This window comes from Pan troglodytes, chromosome 6, assembly GCF_028858775.2.
Source record: "Pan troglodytes isolate AG18354 chromosome 6, NHGRI_mPanTro3-v2.0_pri, whole genome shotgun sequence".
Lineage (NCBI taxonomy): Eukaryota > Metazoa > Chordata > Mammalia > Primates > Hominidae > Pan > Pan troglodytes.
In genome coordinates this window covers 123300461-123319308 of record NC_072404.2, presented here as the reverse complement: position 1 = coordinate 123319308, position 18848 = coordinate 123300461, and the positions used below count along the sequence as shown (strand labels likewise).

The 18848-nt window shown below is 37.8% G+C and overlaps 1 protein-coding gene across 1 annotated transcript in view; it reads left to right on the top strand.

Annotated features, from left to right (window-relative positions):
* LAMB1 (laminin subunit beta 1) overlaps positions 1–15024 on the top strand; it is a 79202-nt gene extending 64178 nt beyond the window's left edge. The window contains exons 26-34 of the mRNA XM_001165667.7: positions 1542–1726; positions 3161–3402; positions 6426–6629; positions 7306–7450; positions 9185–9392; positions 9599–9740; positions 12450–12626; positions 14420–14579; positions 14736–15024. Coding sequence (XP_001165667.5) covers positions 1542–1726; positions 3161–3402; positions 6426–6629; positions 7306–7450; positions 9185–9392; positions 9599–9740; positions 12450–12626; positions 14420–14579; positions 14736–14872 — 1600 coding nt within the window. The 3' untranslated portion in view covers positions 14873–15024. The remainder of the gene's footprint in view (positions 1–1541; positions 1727–3160; positions 3403–6425; positions 6630–7305; positions 7451–9184; positions 9393–9598; positions 9741–12449; positions 12627–14419; positions 14580–14735) is intronic.
* The last annotated feature ends 3824 nt before the right edge of the window (positions 15025–18848 follow it).

Here is an 18848-nt window from a genome sequence, read left to right as displayed (position 1 = left end):
AGTGTTAGGAAACGTCTGATGTAGAGTGACAATGCATTTAATGAGGCATTTTACCTCACTGAAAAGACTAAGCCTCCTAATGTGCAGAGATCACAGTTTTGGCAGGCCGTGGTCCGAATGCAAGCCCATTTAGGAAATGATCCTTGGCCTGGGTCTTAGGCACCTCCGGGAGGAAGAAAAAAATCTGGTGTCCTTTGAGAGCCTGCCAGAAGAGAGATTACATTCCCAAAACAGCTCTGTTTCTACCGTCACTATTCATTTAACTAGACAGATTGTAATAATCACAGGAAAACTAGTTCCATTACTCTTTTTTTTCAACATACTATCCAAGGATACATGTTTTAGGAACCAAAGTGGCCTTATTTTAAAATACGATGTTAGATTTGCTTGTTTTAAAAAAATTGTATCATTTTATGAGACCTGAGAAGAAATGAAAGCCTTCTGTGAGTCATATAATTAATAAAAGCAAAGCACTGAAAAAAGAAACTATGTATATTAGCCTCAGGAAAAAAAGGCACTGAAATGTAATTTAATCTACCATTTTAAACGATCCCTTTAAGTACTTTTTCTTTGAGTTGGGTTATAGTTTTATCTCAGCCTTACATATCATTTTTCTAATGGCTCCCAACCTTTCAGCATCTTTACATTTTCCTGGTTTTTTATACTATTATATCGCCAAGAAGACAATTACATTCAATTAGGTGAACCAATAATACCCAGAGGTAAAATCTGCTCAAATATTACTTTCTTTACAATACACATACAACCCTACCCACACCCACCTGGAGCACACTCGCATGTGCACACACACACCCATATCCACACTATGTACACAATAATATACAAATAGATGTCAAAAGTACGGCTTTGTAGGTTTGAAAGTACAGAACAAAATGCAGTTTAGATTCCAAATTAAATACTGTGAAAGCTAAATCTTCTTATTTCATTCTTAGTAGATGCTATTTTCTTATAAAAAATAAAAAGGCTGTTGGTAGAAGGAGGCCCCTCTGACGGAAGAGAGGAGTGTATGAAAGCTGATACTGGTGGCTCCTGTTGTCTTTGTGGCAGGCTATAGGGCTTCCCCTCTGCATGTTCCATCTTGAAGGAGATCCCTGAGGCTTAGGGAAGAATGTTTTGGGCTGGTGGCTGGGAGGCCTAATTGTATAACTGGAGTCATTTATGTCTTCAGTTTTCACAATTTGTAAGGGCTTGAAGCTGCCTGTGAATGGAGCCAGAACTCCACACTCTGACCTGTGCTCATGTTACAGCAGAAATTCGGAATCCCTTAAATGGCTTGTCTGCCACAACTCAGCTGAGTGGTACTTCTGTGTTTCTCTCAAAAGTCATTGAACAAAGAAAAATTGTTAGATTTAATACAATCTGTTATAAGGAAAATAAAACTAGCACTTAAGGATGAAATGTTACAAATTACTGAATTGGTTTGAAATTAGTAATGGATACAGTACTAGTAGAAAATATGAAACGTGAAAGTTCTCCCTTGGGTTTATTTTATGTAAGTAAGCTTAACTTTCTCTTTACAGGAAACTGATTAAAGATGTTACAGAAATGATGGCTCAAGTAGAAGTGAAATTATCTGACACAACTTCCCAAAGCAACAGCACAGCCAAAGAACTGGATTCTCTACAGACAGAAGCCGAAAGCCTAGACAACACTGTGAAAGAACTTGCTGAACAACTGGAATTTATCAAAAACTCAGATATTCGGGGTGAGCATTTTTTGGTGCAAATAGTCCCAGACAATGGATTTAACGATATGTCTAACGTTTTAATATAGCACTTTTGGGGAAAAAAAAAGTTTTCTAATAAATTTTAAAACTTTTGCTCATCCAGTTTCTGGCACAAATGAGGATCAAAGTCCCCATTTTACAAATGTGGGACTTGGGCACAGAGAACCTAAGAGACATAGCAAAGGTCCCACAGAGTGAATGGCAGTAGTTGTATCAGAATGGTATCCATTTCCTGATTTTTTTTTTTCCCCTCCAGTTAGTAGTTTAATCCCCTGGCCTTTTCTTGGAAGGGGGTTCTTTTGAATAGTTAAGGTATTAATACTTCTGCAAATCCTTTCACATTCAAGAATGCTGCTTGGTCAGAAAAAAACTTTTGCAAATCATTATTGATATCATAGACCGTAAAGGATCCTCAGCAAAAAGTGAATGTAGAAATATGTTACATCATACTGTCCAACTATCCATACTGTTTTATGCATGATTGCTTTTGGACTAAAGCTAAAAACATGTCATGCTGTTATATATAATACCGTCATCCCTTGGTATCCATGGGGGATTGGTTCCAGGACCCACTGCAGAAACCAAAATCCACAGGTGGTCAAGTCCGTTATATAAAATGGCACTTGCATATAACCTATGCATATCCTCCTATATACTTCTTTCTTTTTCTCTCTCTCTCTTTCTTTCTTTCTTTAAGAGATGGGCTCTTGCTATGCTGCTCAGGCTGGTCTTGAACTCCTGGACTCAAGTGATCCTCCCGTCTCAGACTTCTGAATAGCTGAGATTATAGAGGTGAACCACCACACCCAGCTTTACTTTTTTCTTTTTTTCCCTTCAGTATATTTAAAAATAATCTCTAGATTACTTAAAATACCTAATACAATGTAAATGCTATGTAAATAGTTGTTATACTTTATTGTTTAGGAAATAATGGCAAGAAAAAAGTCTGTACACATTCAGTACAGATACAACCATTTTTTCCAAATGCTTTCCATCCACAGTTGGTTGAATCCACATATGTGGAACCTACAAATATGGAGGGCTACTATATTAGTCATTTGAGTGGATCCGAATAAAGAATTGAGAAAAGTCATCTAGTCATATAATCTTCAGGCTGCCTGAAACCAGCTATTTATAAAGAACTGGATGTTTGCTTGTATATAGAAACAAGATTGCATGATTTTCTTAATTTTCATTTTTCACCCAGATGTTTGCCATACTCGAGCTGGAGTAGGTGCTAATGGGACAAAACATATTCATTGCTCATGAAAACTGTACTTCATAAATATTTTTTCTTGAATTTTAAAACTTTACAGTAAATTTAGGACCCGAAGACACCAAATATAGACACTGCTTGGGGAGGAAGCCTAGTATGATGAGGTTAACTGTGGGCAATTTCATTTCCTACCCTAGGTGCCTTGGATAGCATTACCAAGTATTTCCAGATGTCTCTTGAGGCAGAGGAGAGAGTGAATGCCTCCACCACAGAACCCAACAGCACTGTGGAGCAGTCAGCCCTCATGAGAGACAGAGTAGAAGACGTGATGATGGAGCGAGAATCCCAGTTCAAGGAAAAACAAGAGGAGCAGGCTCGCCTCCTTGATGAACTGGCAGGCAAGCTACAAAGCCTAGACCTTTCAGCCGCTGCTGAAATGGTAAGGTTTGGGGATGTGGCCTTACTGCTATGGTGCCAAGCAAAAAAAAAAAAAAAAACAAAAAAAACCATCTTTTGTCATTATTCCAATAATTTGCAAATGAATCAGCAGGAGTAAAACTCCTAGGCTGAGGTCTCTGGATCCTGGAATGGGGTATCTGTAACCAAGACAGATTAAAAGCAGCAGCGTATGGGTTTCCAGCCTTCCCCTCTTCTGTTTCTCTGTGGTCCTCAACTAAAGAATGAATCATGACTATTCTCCCATACTGTTTTAGCTACTCAGTGACATCGCACTGAAACTTGATCCTTTTTACACTGTGGACATTTCTTTAATATTTTTTTTCCTAAGTAGAGACAGGGTCTCACTACATTGCTCAGGCTAGTCTTGAACTCCGGGTCTCCAGCAATCCTCCTCTCACCTCAGCCTCCCAAAGTGCTGGGATTACAGGCTAACACCCCAGCCCACCCCCACCCCCCTGCTTTTTTTTTTTTTTTTAAGAGATGGAGTCTCACTACGTTGCCCAGGCTGACCTCAAACTCCTAGGCTGAAGCGATCTTCCCACCTCACCCTCCTGAGTAGCTGAGATGACAGGCATGTGCCACCACACCCAGCTTAGACATTCCTTTTTTAGTTTGTTCTGATTTGAATTATAAAACCCATCTCAGTGTAGGAATTCAGAATCATTCTAGAAGGGGCTTCCATTAAAAATTAAAGGGAGCAGAAGAATTTTTTCATGGGTATTAGCTATTATGTTCCTTTGTTCCAGTAACTTTACCTGGTGAAAATTAACCCTGAAACCAGCCTAGAAAGTAGATTCATTTGCCAGAAGCTTTTAAAAAGGAACTCTGGAGCCAAATGAAATTGGGTTGTGAGTTTAATGAAAATCAGGCAGAAGGCCCCAAAAAAGCCTAACTAAGCCTGTTTCTTCCGCTTCCTTCCTGTGTTTTCAAGGAAGGATACCTATGTGAAATAATTTGGAGGGTATTTTTTATAGACTAAGGTTTGTGTTCTCTTAGCCCAGAGACACAGAGAAAGTTAAAGATGGAAGGTACATAGGCGCAGAAGAGTTCAAACTTCATTACAGCTTTGTCTTAGTGATGGTTCCTCCCTCCTCTCATCACTTTCTCTGAAATAGACAAAATTGGTCACAATATAAGACGGTGTTTATTGATGCCTGCTAGGTTTCATACTCATTATCTTCTGAAACTTTATAGCAAATAGGGAGCAAATAATCTGTCATTTATTAAATGGAAAAATAAAAGATGAAGAAAAAAGAAAAATGAAGGCTTAGAGCAATGTGTAAATTGCAGCTAACAGGAGACAAAGTTATGAAGCATGAAATGCCAATTCTCTCCATCTTTCCCTTCAGCATTGATTCCTTCCTTACATATTGTAGTTAAAAAAAAAAATCAGTTATCACAAACAAGTTCTCTGTGACCTACAAGAAACAGCTAAGCATGCTAAAGGATTTTTGTCTTGAACCGGAGGCATCTCCGTGGGCGGCAGGGAGATGCATGGGCGGTGGGTGGGGTTCGGGGTTCCTCTGGCCTTTCAAATGTGTGCCCTTCCCTGTGCTTGCTTTTCCACCTGGTAAACTACCTAGGGATTAGCAGCTGCTTCAGTTCTCTTACTGTGTTTTTGTCTTTGTTAATGATCCTGTGAGAATTCTTTCTGTAAGTTCTTTACTGCCATTTCCTTGTGTAGAGAGAGTTTTGTCCTTTTGTTTTTCAGGTACTTCTAGTTCTGTATCTTTGTGGATGTTTAGCTAGAGCCATACTGTTTTTTTTTTTTCCATGTCTGCCCCTGTCTGTTGAAACAAAACAGATCTTCTATGTGTGCTGTCAGATTGTTTTTAGAAAGCAACCGAGGTTTTACACTTCTGTTCTTAAGACTCATGTTTTACAGCATGCAGAATACACTTTATTTTCTGAAGCTTTTTGTGTTTTTGTAAGCCAGATAAATGACTTATTTAGTTGTAATTTGAGATATAATGGGATTATAATTATCTTAAAATTATTAGGCTAAATAGTTGATTGTATTTATTTAAGAACTACTTTTTTGTACTTTTTAATAACAATACTTGTTTGGGAATATTCTGTTAACTCCTTTTCACTGCAGTAAATCTTTGTCTTCTTTTCAGTATGAGAATTTCCACAAACAGCTCTAAATGCAATTTTCTTCGTGCTCAGCCTTTTCTATCATATAACACACTTGTATTATAATTTATCAATTTGCATTTGTATGCCATGACCAAGTGGTGATCTTTGAGAGGTTTTGGTAGGTAAGAAAGGAGGACTCTATGCATGTGTGATGGCAGTCGGGGGTGGTAATTTGGAAACACTTCATCTACCTTTGTTCCTTTGTTTGTACTGTTTTCTTTAACCTGTGGAATGTTTTCCCACTTCCCCTGCTCAAATCCCACCAGCCAACAGCTTCTTCAGCTCCAACTGTAGCATTCCTCTGCAGTCTCTCCTTTGTCTACTTTCTTTCATAGTGACTGCATCTGACCTATTCTTGGCTATTTTATGTGGAATGATCCAGTCCTAACTAGATGGGAAGTTACTAAAAGGCTAGGTAATAGGTCTTTTATGTCACCATATTTACTGGTGGAGTTAACATGGTGCTGGTGCTGGCCCCAAAGATGGTTCAAAATAGCTTTTTTTTTTTTTAAACTCTAACTGGTTAGAAAAAAAGGAAGGCATTCCTTGGCCCTTGCACTGGCAGAATTCAACTTGATATAGCAGATGTTTGCATCCTGGGCAGAGCTCATATAGTATTTTAACTCATTTGGGCAGAAGATATTAATGAGTTGTAAACGTCCATTGTTTCCTTGGAAATAAGCAGGTTAGTTTACTCCTAAACTCTCTGCTCCTCTCTCCATTCTGTCTCCCAAACACTGTTTTCAAGCACCCTTGCTGAGGACCACCTACACATTCTCTGGGGCCACCCAGGCCCTGCACAGCTGTTTTGCTGCAGCAGATTCACTATCCGAAGTATTGTGCCTGATCCTTGGCTTGTTGCAGACCTGTGGAACACCCCCAGGGGCCTCCTGTTCCGAGACTGAATGTGGCGGGCCAAACTGCAGAACTGACGAAGGAGAGAAGAAGTGTGGGGGGCCTGGCTGTGGTGGTCTGGTTACTGTTGCACACAACGCCTGGCAGAAAGCCATGGACTTGGACCAAGATGTCCTGAGTGCCCTGGCTGAAGTGGAACAGCTCTCCAAGATGGTAACTCAGTGGATGGCCTCAGTTTTTGTTATGTATGTTTGCTTTCAGCTGTGGACTGAAGGATCTGAAAGGGAGAAATCAATTCTAAATGCTAACTGAAATGAAAAGGGCATATCACAATCAAATATGAAAGTTCATGTTTCTGTGAGGTCAGAGAAAGAGATGGGGAGATTTTCTTCACAGATAAAGAATTTGCTTTCTCCTCACTCAACACATGCTTTAGAGCAAGATGTTTAAATCTTATACTGGATAATTTGAGATAGCCATCTTACTTTTCTGACTACAGGGTTATAAATACATCCAGCTGTACGACAAAAACTCTATACTAAGCAATTGAGCATTTATTCTTCTAAAAAGTGACACACACTTTTTAAGTATTTATGTGGGCACCTGAGAAAAAGACTCAGGACTATTTTATAGGCCAGGAGTTAAAAAACAACTTGAAAAATTTTAAATGCTAGTTCTATTTATATCAGAATACTGTTTAGGAATCTCTATACTGAATACTTGCAGTCTGTAAGAATACAATACTTTGTTGAATGGAAGAAAGTTGTTTCCCAGACATATGATTCCAAGTACATAGTTTTTCAACATCATTTTTGAGCCATTTCCAATATTCTGGTCTCCTTGAGAAAGAATGAAAGTCTTCCCTGGGTAATTTATTCTTCATATTTAGGTCTCTGAAGCAAAACTGAGGGCAGATGAGGCAAAACAGAGTGCTGAAGACATTCTGTTGAAGACAAATGCTACCAAAGAAAAAATGGACAAGAGCAATGAGGAGCTGAGAAATCTAATCAAGCAAATCAGAAACTTTTTGACCCGTAAGAAATTTTTTCATTTTACTTTTAGACATTTGTTTCTATGTGATTCTCTGTTTACATTTTAGATAAAATCCATTTCTGTCAGGGTACTAAGTGACATTTCCAAATAAGAAAAACGTCCATATATTAAATGTTTCCACTTCTTAAACTTATATATGTGTATCAAATAACTTTCTCCAGTGTTACGCAGATACAGACACACCTGATGGGATACTCAGGTAGCCAATCAAAAGTCAAATATTTACATTGAAAATTGAATGTGGAATTTGTTAGAAATTACATATAGTAATTTCTAACCTTAAAGAAGTGGAGTTTGTTATTTTGGTATTGCCCCCAAAGCTTTGTAATTCTATTATTTACAGGATATTATACCTATAGTTAGTTAAGAGTGTTGCTAGTCACAGTTCAAGTGTTACCAGTAAAGATGGTTTTGGCTGCAAATTACAGAAGACTCTCAAGTGAAAGGGACTTAATCAAAAAGGATGTTTATTATCTCACATCTTAATAAGATATCCAGTAGCAGGATAGCTTCTTGGGTCTGCGACCCACATACTTTTCATCTTTCTACTTTACCATCTTAAGCACATCAGCTTTGTCCTCTAGCTTCTCATGGTTACAAGGTAGCTGCCAAAGTTCCAGACATCATATAAAGATTAATAATGGAAGAAGAGACCACCTATTCCTTGTATCTTTTTAAAAAGGAGGAAGTCTTCCCTAGAAGCCTTTAAGCAGTCATTCTTATAAACCTCATTGGCCAGAAATAAGTCACATGCCAATGCATAAATGTCACTGGAAAATGGAAATGTGATTACAGTAATTCACAAACTAATATTTAATGCTGGGTTGATAATTTTACCTGACTTAGAGGCAGGTGCCTGAAAAAAAATCAGTATTCTGTTAGCAAGAAAAAAGGCATGACTAATAAGGAGTCAACAGTATTTGCTAAGGATATCTTAGGTAATATTCCATGGAAGCCATCATTCAAGTACATATTTTATTTGAATAAATCCTCTGGGGTCCATTTTTATGTTCAATAGTTTAAAACATAAGCAAAGCTTGAAAGTAAATGAGGATCTGATGTATTTGAAGCTTAACTTCATAAACTTTTTTTTTCACCATCTTCCACATTTTACTTTGAAACTCCTTGGCTTCGTTGACAACCCATTATTCGGTTCTCCTGCTTCTATAATTTTCTCCCTTTCTATAATTTCCTGAATCTAGATCATTTGTAAGAAATATCAAATCTCCATATCTGCATTCACAAGTTTCTGAGCTATTCGTCCAACCTCAATTAAAAGACTTCACTGCCTTTAAGTCTCAGCTTTAAGCTCTGGCCCTCTATGGTTTTCCACAATGTTCAGATTCACTCTGCTATACTTTCCCATAACATACTCTGCTGTTCCTGTCTCCCCATCTGGAACTGTCCTTTCTTCTTTCAAATTCTATTATCCCTTAAAATCTGATCAGCTCCTCATCTTCCACGAAGGTTTCCCTCACTACCCAGCCTAAAACAAATTCTAGTAGTACTCAATTGTCTGCAGTTACTTTTTTGTGTGTGTAGGTCTCATCTCCCCTCAAAATCCCAGATAGATTATAAACTCTTAAACAGGAAGTTAGTGTCTCTTGGTGTGTAACCCCACCATGCTAGTCCATAGTAGATGACCAGTAAGTGGTTGAATGAATGAACCATCTATTCTTTTCACCTCTTTTTGGGGACATCTTTGCTTTTCACAGAGGATAGTGCTGATTTGGACAGCATTGAAGCAGTTGCTAATGAAGTATTGAAAATGGAGATGCCTAGCACCCCACAGCAGTTACAGAACTTGACAGAAGATATACGTGAACGAGTTGAAAGCCTTTCTCAAGTAGAGGTTATTCTTCAGCATAGTGCTGCTGACATTGCCAGAGCTGAGATGTTGTTAGAAGAAGCTAAAAGAGCAAGGTATCTAAAGACATGGCATCTAAGGGGCTTATTTTGTGTATCTATCATGGAGTAAAAAGTATCTCTTTAACCAGTGAAACTTCTAAGAAGGACCTATGCGAGTCTCTCTGGGTCATCTCAGGAAGGCTATTCTTTAAAGAAAAGAACACTGAGAGTGCTTTTTTCATGTTCAGCAACAATATACTGTCTCATTATTTTTTACTCAGCAAAAGTGCAACAGATGTTAAAGTCACTGCAGATATGGTAAAGGAAGCTCTGGAAGAAGCAGAAAAGGCCCAGGTCGCAGCAGAGAAGGCAATTAAACAAGCAGATGAAGACATTCAAGGAACCCAGAACCTGCTAACTTCGGTAGGCATACACAATCATTACATGAATGGGAACACACCTACATATACACTTACCAGAAAAGTACATTTGTTATCTATGAACAGAAATTCTTACAACTCAACATTAAAGGATTCCTTTAATTTTAATAAATCTAAACTACTCCGTTAGCATGGATGCTAAAAATAAGTGGAGATAGGTTTTCAAGGAATAAAAGGACTCTGAAGACACTGGACCATTACGTCCCATCTCATTTTCTCCCCCACAAAGTCTGAGAAAGATAAAAACTTCTATTCTTGGGCGGGCATGGTGGCTCACGCCTGTAATTCCAGCATTTTGGGAGGCCGAGGTGGGTGGGTCATTTGAGGTCAGTAGTTCAAGACCAGCGTGGCCAACATGGCAAAACCCCTTCTCTACTAAAAATACAAAAGTTAGCTGGGCATAGTGGTGCGTGCCTGTAGTCCCAGCTACCTGGGAGGCTAAGGCAGGAGAATTGCTTGAACCGGGGAGGTCGAGGTTGCAATGAGCTGAGATCACACCACTGTACTCCAGTCTGGGCAACAGAGACTCCATCTCAAAGAAAAAAAAACACTCCTATTCATTGAGGAAACAGCATATACTCTGTTCAGTAGTATGAAGTATAATAATTTTAGAAAACTGTCCTGATGTTATAAAGCAGCTTATCTGGTTAAGAAGGCCAATGTCTCAAGATTTTGGTCATCAAACATTTTACTATATAGTAGTTTTGGAAACTATGGGAGAACAGTCAGTCTGCTTTCAATACCCAATTCTAGAGAAACCTAATAGAGCACTTATAGCTAAACAATCTGTTCTGTTTAGAATGCATGGAAAACTTAATGTTTTTTATAAGGAATATACTGTGACTACCAGATATTAAAAGTACTCATTACGAATTTTTCATAGGGATCTAGCACTTTGCTCTAAAAATCCTCTTTATCTCTTAAAAGAAGTAATGCAAACATAATTCCATTAAATTCTTTTGTTTCTCAGAAAGTTAATGTTTTCGTTCCAATTTTACGAGTTTTTAAAAAATGAAGAAAATTGATGAGTTATCTAATCCCTATACAGGTTATCAGAATATACTTTGAAATTAAATGCTCCCATACCCAGCATTGTCAGCCTTCTCAGGCCAATCCTCCATGTGTTTAAAACCTGGGAAGATGAATTTTCAACATGCTTTTCTTACCATTAGTTGGTAAAAACCTGTGTTCCCCTATTCTATTGCTGTCAGTTAAATGAAGGCCAATAATTCTGTCCATTTTCCTCCTTAAATTTCGAGTATCAATAAGACTTTTTCTTCAGGCTATTTGTTCAAGTTTAGAAAAATTATGTTTTCCCACCAGACTATAAATATTTTGATGTTTCGATCTCTAGGTTTTTCCATTTTCTCAGTTTGCTGTTAATATTTTAGTGAATATTATGTCAGTGACTGTAGAAATTATTGTTTTGAAAGCCAGGTGCAGCAGTGTGTGCCTGTAGTCCCAGCCACTTGGGAGGTGGAGGTGAGAGGATCACTTAAGGCCAAGAGTTTGAGACTATAGTGCACTATGATCATGCCTGTAAACAAACAGTCACTGCACTCCAGCATGGGAAATATAGCAAGGCCCTGTTTCTTGAAAAACATTGTTCTGAAAAGCAAATTAGAAAATACTGAATTATAGGTGAAATGTGGCTTGATGATGCAAGTTAATAATTGGGGTTCTGTTTTTCAGGGGCCCTGGGGGGCAGGAAGTGTTTTAGGTTAGTAACAATAAGAAACAAAGAGAACCTCTAACTAAACTATGTTCATGAAAGCTTATCAGAAACAATTCACTCAAACTTTATCTTCTAAGAATTATAATTTCTAAGAATTTTATTCTAATTAAAGGGTCCTTAGGTTTGAAATATTTACAAATTTTAGCCTATGTCTTATACTGACCCTTATTAACTTCATTATAGCAGTACTGTTATTCAGTTAATTCTATGTAATTAGACCCATCCTTGAAGATCATTTTAAAGAAAAATTGAGTGCTCAGTGAAATTGATTCTTTTGTCATGGGCTCAACTGCTTACTTTGGCTAGCTTTTAAAAGTCAATGTTTATTGATTCTACTTTGAAAGGAGATCAGATGTGGATCCTCACCAGTTGCCCAGATATTTTTTTTTTCCCTAAATAACTTTGTGTATTTAGAGTTTACAGCTGTAACGTTCCCAGACCATACATCATCTCACAATTCTATAGAAATTCAAAGAACATCCCTAGTCTCCATGTCTTCAGTAATTAGCTGAAATCTCCACTACTAGAGTTTAACATTTATTTTCCCACTCACATTAAGTTGGAAATTTATGTGGAAATCCCTCTTCGCACAGCTGCTTATTTGTGAATGTTCTTTAGCCAAAGTTTGCAGGTGTCCTTAAAATGCTTTCTCAACACATCATGCTCCTTGGGGGGTGGGGTTTTTTGTTTTTTTTTTTTACTGTCAGAAAAAACTTTACATCAATCTCAGCTTAGATCATCAGAAGTACCGAAAGAATGAAGTGAATATATGAAATGTAGCAAAGACTAAAGTTAGATACTTCATGTAACTTTTCCTGAAATATTCTTTTTAGTAATTACTTCTTTTGGTCTAGAGCAAAATGGCACAGCAGACTTTTAAATCTTCCTCCAAACTTGTACTCATAGTAATTCCATTTCTTAAACTAATGTCTTGCTGGAAAATTGACATGCTTTTAGATTGAGTCTGAAACAGCAGCTTCTGAGGAAACCTTGTTCAACGCGTCCCAGCGCATCAGCGAGTTAGAGAGGAATGTGGAAGAACTTACGCGGAAAGCTGCCCAAAACTCCGGGGAGGCAGAATATATTGAAAAAGTAGTATATACTGTGAAGCAAAGTGCAGAAGATGTTAAGAAGGTACGTAAATCTTTGTAATTTCAGAGCTATGTTGTTAAAGGAGCCACCAGTCTCCTCCTTGCCTGCCTTAGAGTAAGGGACATGGACCTAACAGAAACAGAATTCATCAGAAATATCAAATGACCTGTTTTGCAACAGCAGTCTTTAGAAGTGTGGATGGGAAAGAATATGGAAATATCTAATAAGTATGACCTATGCCATCAAATCCAAATTTGACAAGAGTTTAGAAGAATGGAATTAACTTAGGGGTAGAAGTCTCAAAACAGGCTTTTTTTTTTTTTTTTAAACCAACTATATTGACAAAAACCAGTCATATTGAACTTTTATTTCTGTGCGGTAGTCAGTTAAATTCTTCATGGCATACAGTAATTATCAGGCCATTTGAGAATATTTTACAAGCAGGTTGGAACAGAGAACAGGTAGTAGGAAACCAAATCTTATCTCTTTGAGACTCATTTTGAATTAACTACCCCTCACCTCTCATTCGAAGGCACTATATTTTGCAGAGAAAAACTCACACAACCCAAATGTTTAATCAGAAGCCATGTAATAACTGAAACACATGTTCAGTTTCTCAATAATGCTTATTTCTAAAGAGAACATTAAAAACTTGGTGGCGGCGGGGTGGGGCTTAAAACCATTAAATCACTGGTCCCCAACTTTTTTGGCACCAAGGACCAGTTTCCTGGAAGACAATTTTTCCAGACTCGGGGGTGGGGATGGTTTCAGGATGAAACTGTTCCAGCTCAGATCAGGCATTAGATTCCATAAGGAGTGCACAACCTAGATCCCTTGCATGCACAGTTCCCAATAGGGTTCGTGCTCCTATGAGAATCTAATGTCACCACTGATCTGACAGAAGGTGGAGCTCAGGCAATAATACTTGCCTGCCCACCCAGTTCCTAACTGGTCCGTAGGCCTGGGGGCACCTGCATTTACTGACCTAATTTCAGTATTTAACTCCCTACTATTCAAAAATTTTCTGGAAGTTACTGTAGCTTTTTGGGCATTACGTAAGAGTAACTTTCCCCACCTCTCTCTAGGTTGGGAAAGAGAACAAAACAATGAGAAAAGTTCACTGCCACAATATCAGACAGCTGTCTTTTCTGTTTTGGTTTGTGTGGTTTCCTGCAGTACTGAGGACACAAATTTCTCAAGTACTCTGCTTCAGGGCATTTTGCATAATGACATTTTATCACAACAGAAAGGAACAAAATCTCTTGAAATGAAATTTCCATAAATGGCTATTTGAACAGTTTCTAAAAAGAATCATTTGCATTCCAACCCCACACCCCATTTCTCTTCTCCTCACTCACTTCTTGCATATGCTACAATCTCACCTTTCCTTCCTGTATCTTTTGTTTAATCTTTTTCCTCTGATTTCCTTATAAGCAAGTCTTCACAAATCCTAATTTAGTCAAGATCCAAAGAGCCTCCATTTCTTCAATATGGGCTTCTCTAATGTCTAATCTACTTTTGAAAAATCTGCACTTCTCTATGTAATTCGCAATACAATTATGCTACAACTTTTCTATAGAAAAGTAATAATCAGGAGAATGAGGACTTAGCCCTAAGGATTTGCTGCAACTCCAGAATTTTTTGAAATGTTCTTTAAAATCATGTCAATTTTGCATTCAATTCCACTGTTTGAAGATAAAATTTTAAATTACTTACCAGTGAATATCCTTGGTGGCCCTTAATCCAGAATGCATGCCATGATTACACTATTGCTCTTAAATGTAATTACTGACACTAACATTACCACTTCTTTCTGTCTAAATGTGGAACTACAGACTTTAGATGGTGAACTTGATGAAAAGTATAAAAAAGTAGAAAATTTAATTGCCAAAAAAACTGAAGAGTCAGCTGATGCCAGAAGGAAAGCTGAAATGCTACAAAATGAAGCAAAAACTCTTTTAGCTCAAGCAAATAGCAAGCTGCAACTGCTCAAAGGTGGGTCTTTTCACACAGGCTTATTTTTTAAATTACTTTAAATTTAAGGCATCCATAGTTTATTTAAAAGTGAAAAATATATTCACTTTGTCTTGAGATCATCATAGTATAAATTGCTCAGACTTTATATATATATATATATATATATCTCCACAGATTTAGAAAGAAAATATGAAGACAATCAAAGATACTTAGAAGATAAAGCTCAAGAATTAGCGAGACTGGAAGGAGAAGTCCGTTCACTCCTGAAGGATATAAGCCAGAAAGTTGCTGTGTATAGCACATGCTTGTAACAAAGGAGAATAAAAAATGGCTGAGGTGACCAAGGTAAAACAACTACATTTTAAAAACTGACTTAATGATCTTCAAAATAAAACATCACCTATTTAATGTTTTTAATCACATTTTGTATGGAGTTAAATAAAGTACAGTGCTTTTGTATATATTTTGGTGTACTTGTTACTTTCACTGATTGATTGTTGATGAATCCCTTTTTTCACTGTAAACGTGGATTTATAAACAAGTTTACTGCCTCCATGAAGACCCTAATTTATGTTGTCTATAAACAAGCTATTATATTTATTTAACAGGTAAACATCCTCCAAAACTCCACACCCTTGACTCCCCTCCTCCCAATCACCTCCCAGTGGGATTCCCAGGTTGAGGTTAAGTATGAGAAATATAGTCTATGCTACCATCACTATTTCAATGGTTGCTGAGTTGCTCCAGCCATCAAAACTCCTGTAAGTAAGTATTCCTTGCTCTAGGAATGAGAAAAAGCAACATTTTAGAAAATCAGCAGGATGAACTAGGAAAAGCAACATTTTAGAAAATCAGCAGGATGAACTAGGGTTTGTAATCATTACCACCTAGAAAAGGACTAGGGTTACTGAGGGGAAGGTTTCAGTTAAATCAGGCCAGAGTTTATGGATACTGCTCCTGCCAATTGAGCAATGCTACTACAGAGCACGGAATGATGCTCTAATTTCTCAGCTTTTGTATTGTATTTTATACTACAGAGCACAGAATGATGCTCTAATTTCTCAGCTTTTGTATTGTATTTTATGTGATTTTGCAACTAATCTAACGAAAGTAATTGCCAGGCCCATGTCAACTTTATTGCCTAACTAGCTGTATAAAAGGCCAGCCCCTATGTGTTTTTTTCACACATTCTTAGAGCAAGACTATTCTGTGGACCGCTTAACAACCACCCACACATCCAACACAGCTGCATCTGAAGCTGGGCCTGGACAACAGTTATGTAAACAGCTGTAAGTTAATAACTTTCCTCTGGCCCAAAGCAATAATTTGTCACTTTTATGGTACTGGTACCAAAACAGATATATAGACCAATGGAACAGAACAGAGGTCTCAGAAATAACACCACACATCTACAACAATCTGAACTTTGACAAACCTGACACAAGCAGTAGGGAAAGGATTCCCTATTTAATAAATGGTGTTGGGAAAACTGGCTAGCCATATGCAGAAAGCTGAAACTGGATCCCTTCCTTACACCTTATACAAAAATTAACTCAAGATGGATTGAAGACTTAAACGTAAGACCTAAAACCATAAAAACCCTAGGCAATTACCATTCAGGACATAGGCATGGGCAAAGACTTCATGACTAAAACACCAAAAGCAATGGCAACAAAAGCCAAAATTGACAAATGGGATCTAATTAAAGAGCTTCTGCACAGCAAAAGAAACTATCATCAGAGTGAACAGGCAACCTAGAGAATGGGAGAAAATTTTTGCAAAGAACTTCAACCCCATCAAAAAGTTGACGAAGGATATGAACAGACACTTCTCCAAAGAAGACATGCATGCAGCCAACAAACATGAAAAAAAGCTCATCATCACTGTTCAATAGAGAAATGCAAATCAAAACCACAATGAGATACCATCTCATGCCAGTTAGAATGACAATCATTAAAAAGTCAGCAAACAACAGATGCTGGAGAGGCTGTGGAGAAATAGGAACGCTTTTACACTGTTAGTGGGAGTGTAAATTAATTCAACCATTGTGGAAGACAGTGTGGCAATTCCTCAAGGATCTAGAACTAGAAATACCATTTGACCCAGCAATGCTATTACTGGGTATATACCCGAAGGATTATAAATCATTCTACTATAAAGACACATGCACATGTATGTTTATTGAGGCACTGTTCACAATAGCAAAGACTTGGAACCAACCCAAATGCCCATCTATGACAGAATGGATAAAGAAAATGTGGCACATATACACCATGGAATACTATGCAGCCATAAAAAAGGATGAGTTCACATCCTTTGCAGGGACATGGATGGAGCTGGAAACCATCATTCTCAGCAAACTAACACAAAAATAGAAAACCAAACACCACATGTTCTCACTTGTAAGTGGGAGGTGAACAATGAAAACACATGGACAAGGGGATGGGGGTGGGGGAGGGATAGCATTAGGAGAAATACCTAATGTAGATGATGGGTTGATGGGTGCAGCAAACCACCATGGCACATGTATACCTATGTAACAAACCTGCATGTTCTGCACATGTACCCCAGAACTTAAAAAAAAAAAAAAATCCTAATAACTAGCAAAAATGGTCATACCCCATCATCTACTAGAGCAATTATGTAGTATTTTACTTAGAACAGTAGAAACACTCTCCATTCCTTTTCAGCTAAACAACTAAAGATCTCACTTTGAAATTACTTTTTTTTTTTTTTTTTTGAGACGGAGTTTCGCTCTGTCGCCAGGCTAGAATGCAGTGGCATGATCTCAGCTCACTGCCTCCTGGGTTCAAGTGATTCTGCCTCAGCCTCCTGAGTAGTTGGGATTACATGGGCCTGCCACCACACCTGGCTAATTTTTATATTTTTAGTAGAGATGGGATTTTACCACATTGGTCAGGTTGGTCTCAAACTCCTGACCGCAGGTGATCTGCCCGCCCCGGCCTCCCAAAGTGCTGGGATTACAGGAGTGAGCCACCGCTCCCAGCCAGTTGAAATTACTAATTTTAATCAGTTCAATGAAGTGGACAATTAATCTCACTCTTCACAAGCCACAAAAATATTGACAGCTTAGTAGATAACAGTAAGTGAACACTTAAAACTTGTTTTATTCCTAGGACTTTATTCCCCATACAGATAAATTTGCATTCTCATACTGAATGTAAACACTTAAAGATGGATTTAACTCTACAGCTAGAATTCCATATTAAATTATATTTCACTATTCCCTAACTAAAAACTTTTTTTTCCCTGAGTAAGGGATATGTTGAGATTTACATAAACAGCACTTCACATGATACCGGGATTTCAAATTTTTAAAAAGATGCAGAGTTCACTTCCAATAATGGCAAAGTAGCACACAGATATCAGACCAACCCTCCTGCTGATAGCAACTGCAAACTCTGAACAAATATATTTTAGGAAAAACTAAAGGCACTGGAAACAACTATAAACAAGTGGAAAGTAGAGGGAAGTTGGCACTTAAAAAGTGAACAGCACTGGCTCAATGTCTCATTTTTAACGGGTTCTCACTTGAGGGGGAAACAAAAGCCAAGTTTTATTGGTTAAGGATCAGAGGGCAGAATATGGGGCAACCACAACAGCTGGAACATAAAGGGGAAACCCCCAAAAAACAGGAGGCACAGAAGGGGCAGACTTCCTTCTGCCCAAACTCTGGTTGACCCCTGAACTACACACTTGCATGGGAAAGACTTCCAGCAGCATAGCTAAAGCTAAAACAACTGAGAAGAGATTTCAGCTGCTGCCACCTACAAACAAGACAGAGTGTGGAGTTGGTGTTCAGCCAAGTTAACTGCCTACTAAGACAACAATCAATTTTCTTTAGAAGTATGTAACAGAATCCAGGGTCATTATGTCACTCATGAGCATGAGACAATCTATGCTATCTATACCAAATTTCAGAACTACTTAATCTGAATTATTCTTAAATTTAGTTACAATATGCAAAAGCCTACTTAGCATTTAGTACTTTGTTACTTAAGTTTCCTCAGGACATGGCCATTTTAAACACCACACATCCAATTTTACAGCACTCTTTAAATAAACAGTCATTAACCCAGCCAAGGAAAACACAGATTAAAGACTCCCTTATGTTGTACTTCTCCAAAAGTATATATTAAACATTTAGTAGGTGTCTCTAAAATAGATGAAAGGATAATGACCTTTAAAATGCCTTAATATTGTCCTATAACATGAAAATAAAGATACATTCAGGCCTAGAAAAGAAATTAGAATATACACTAGAAG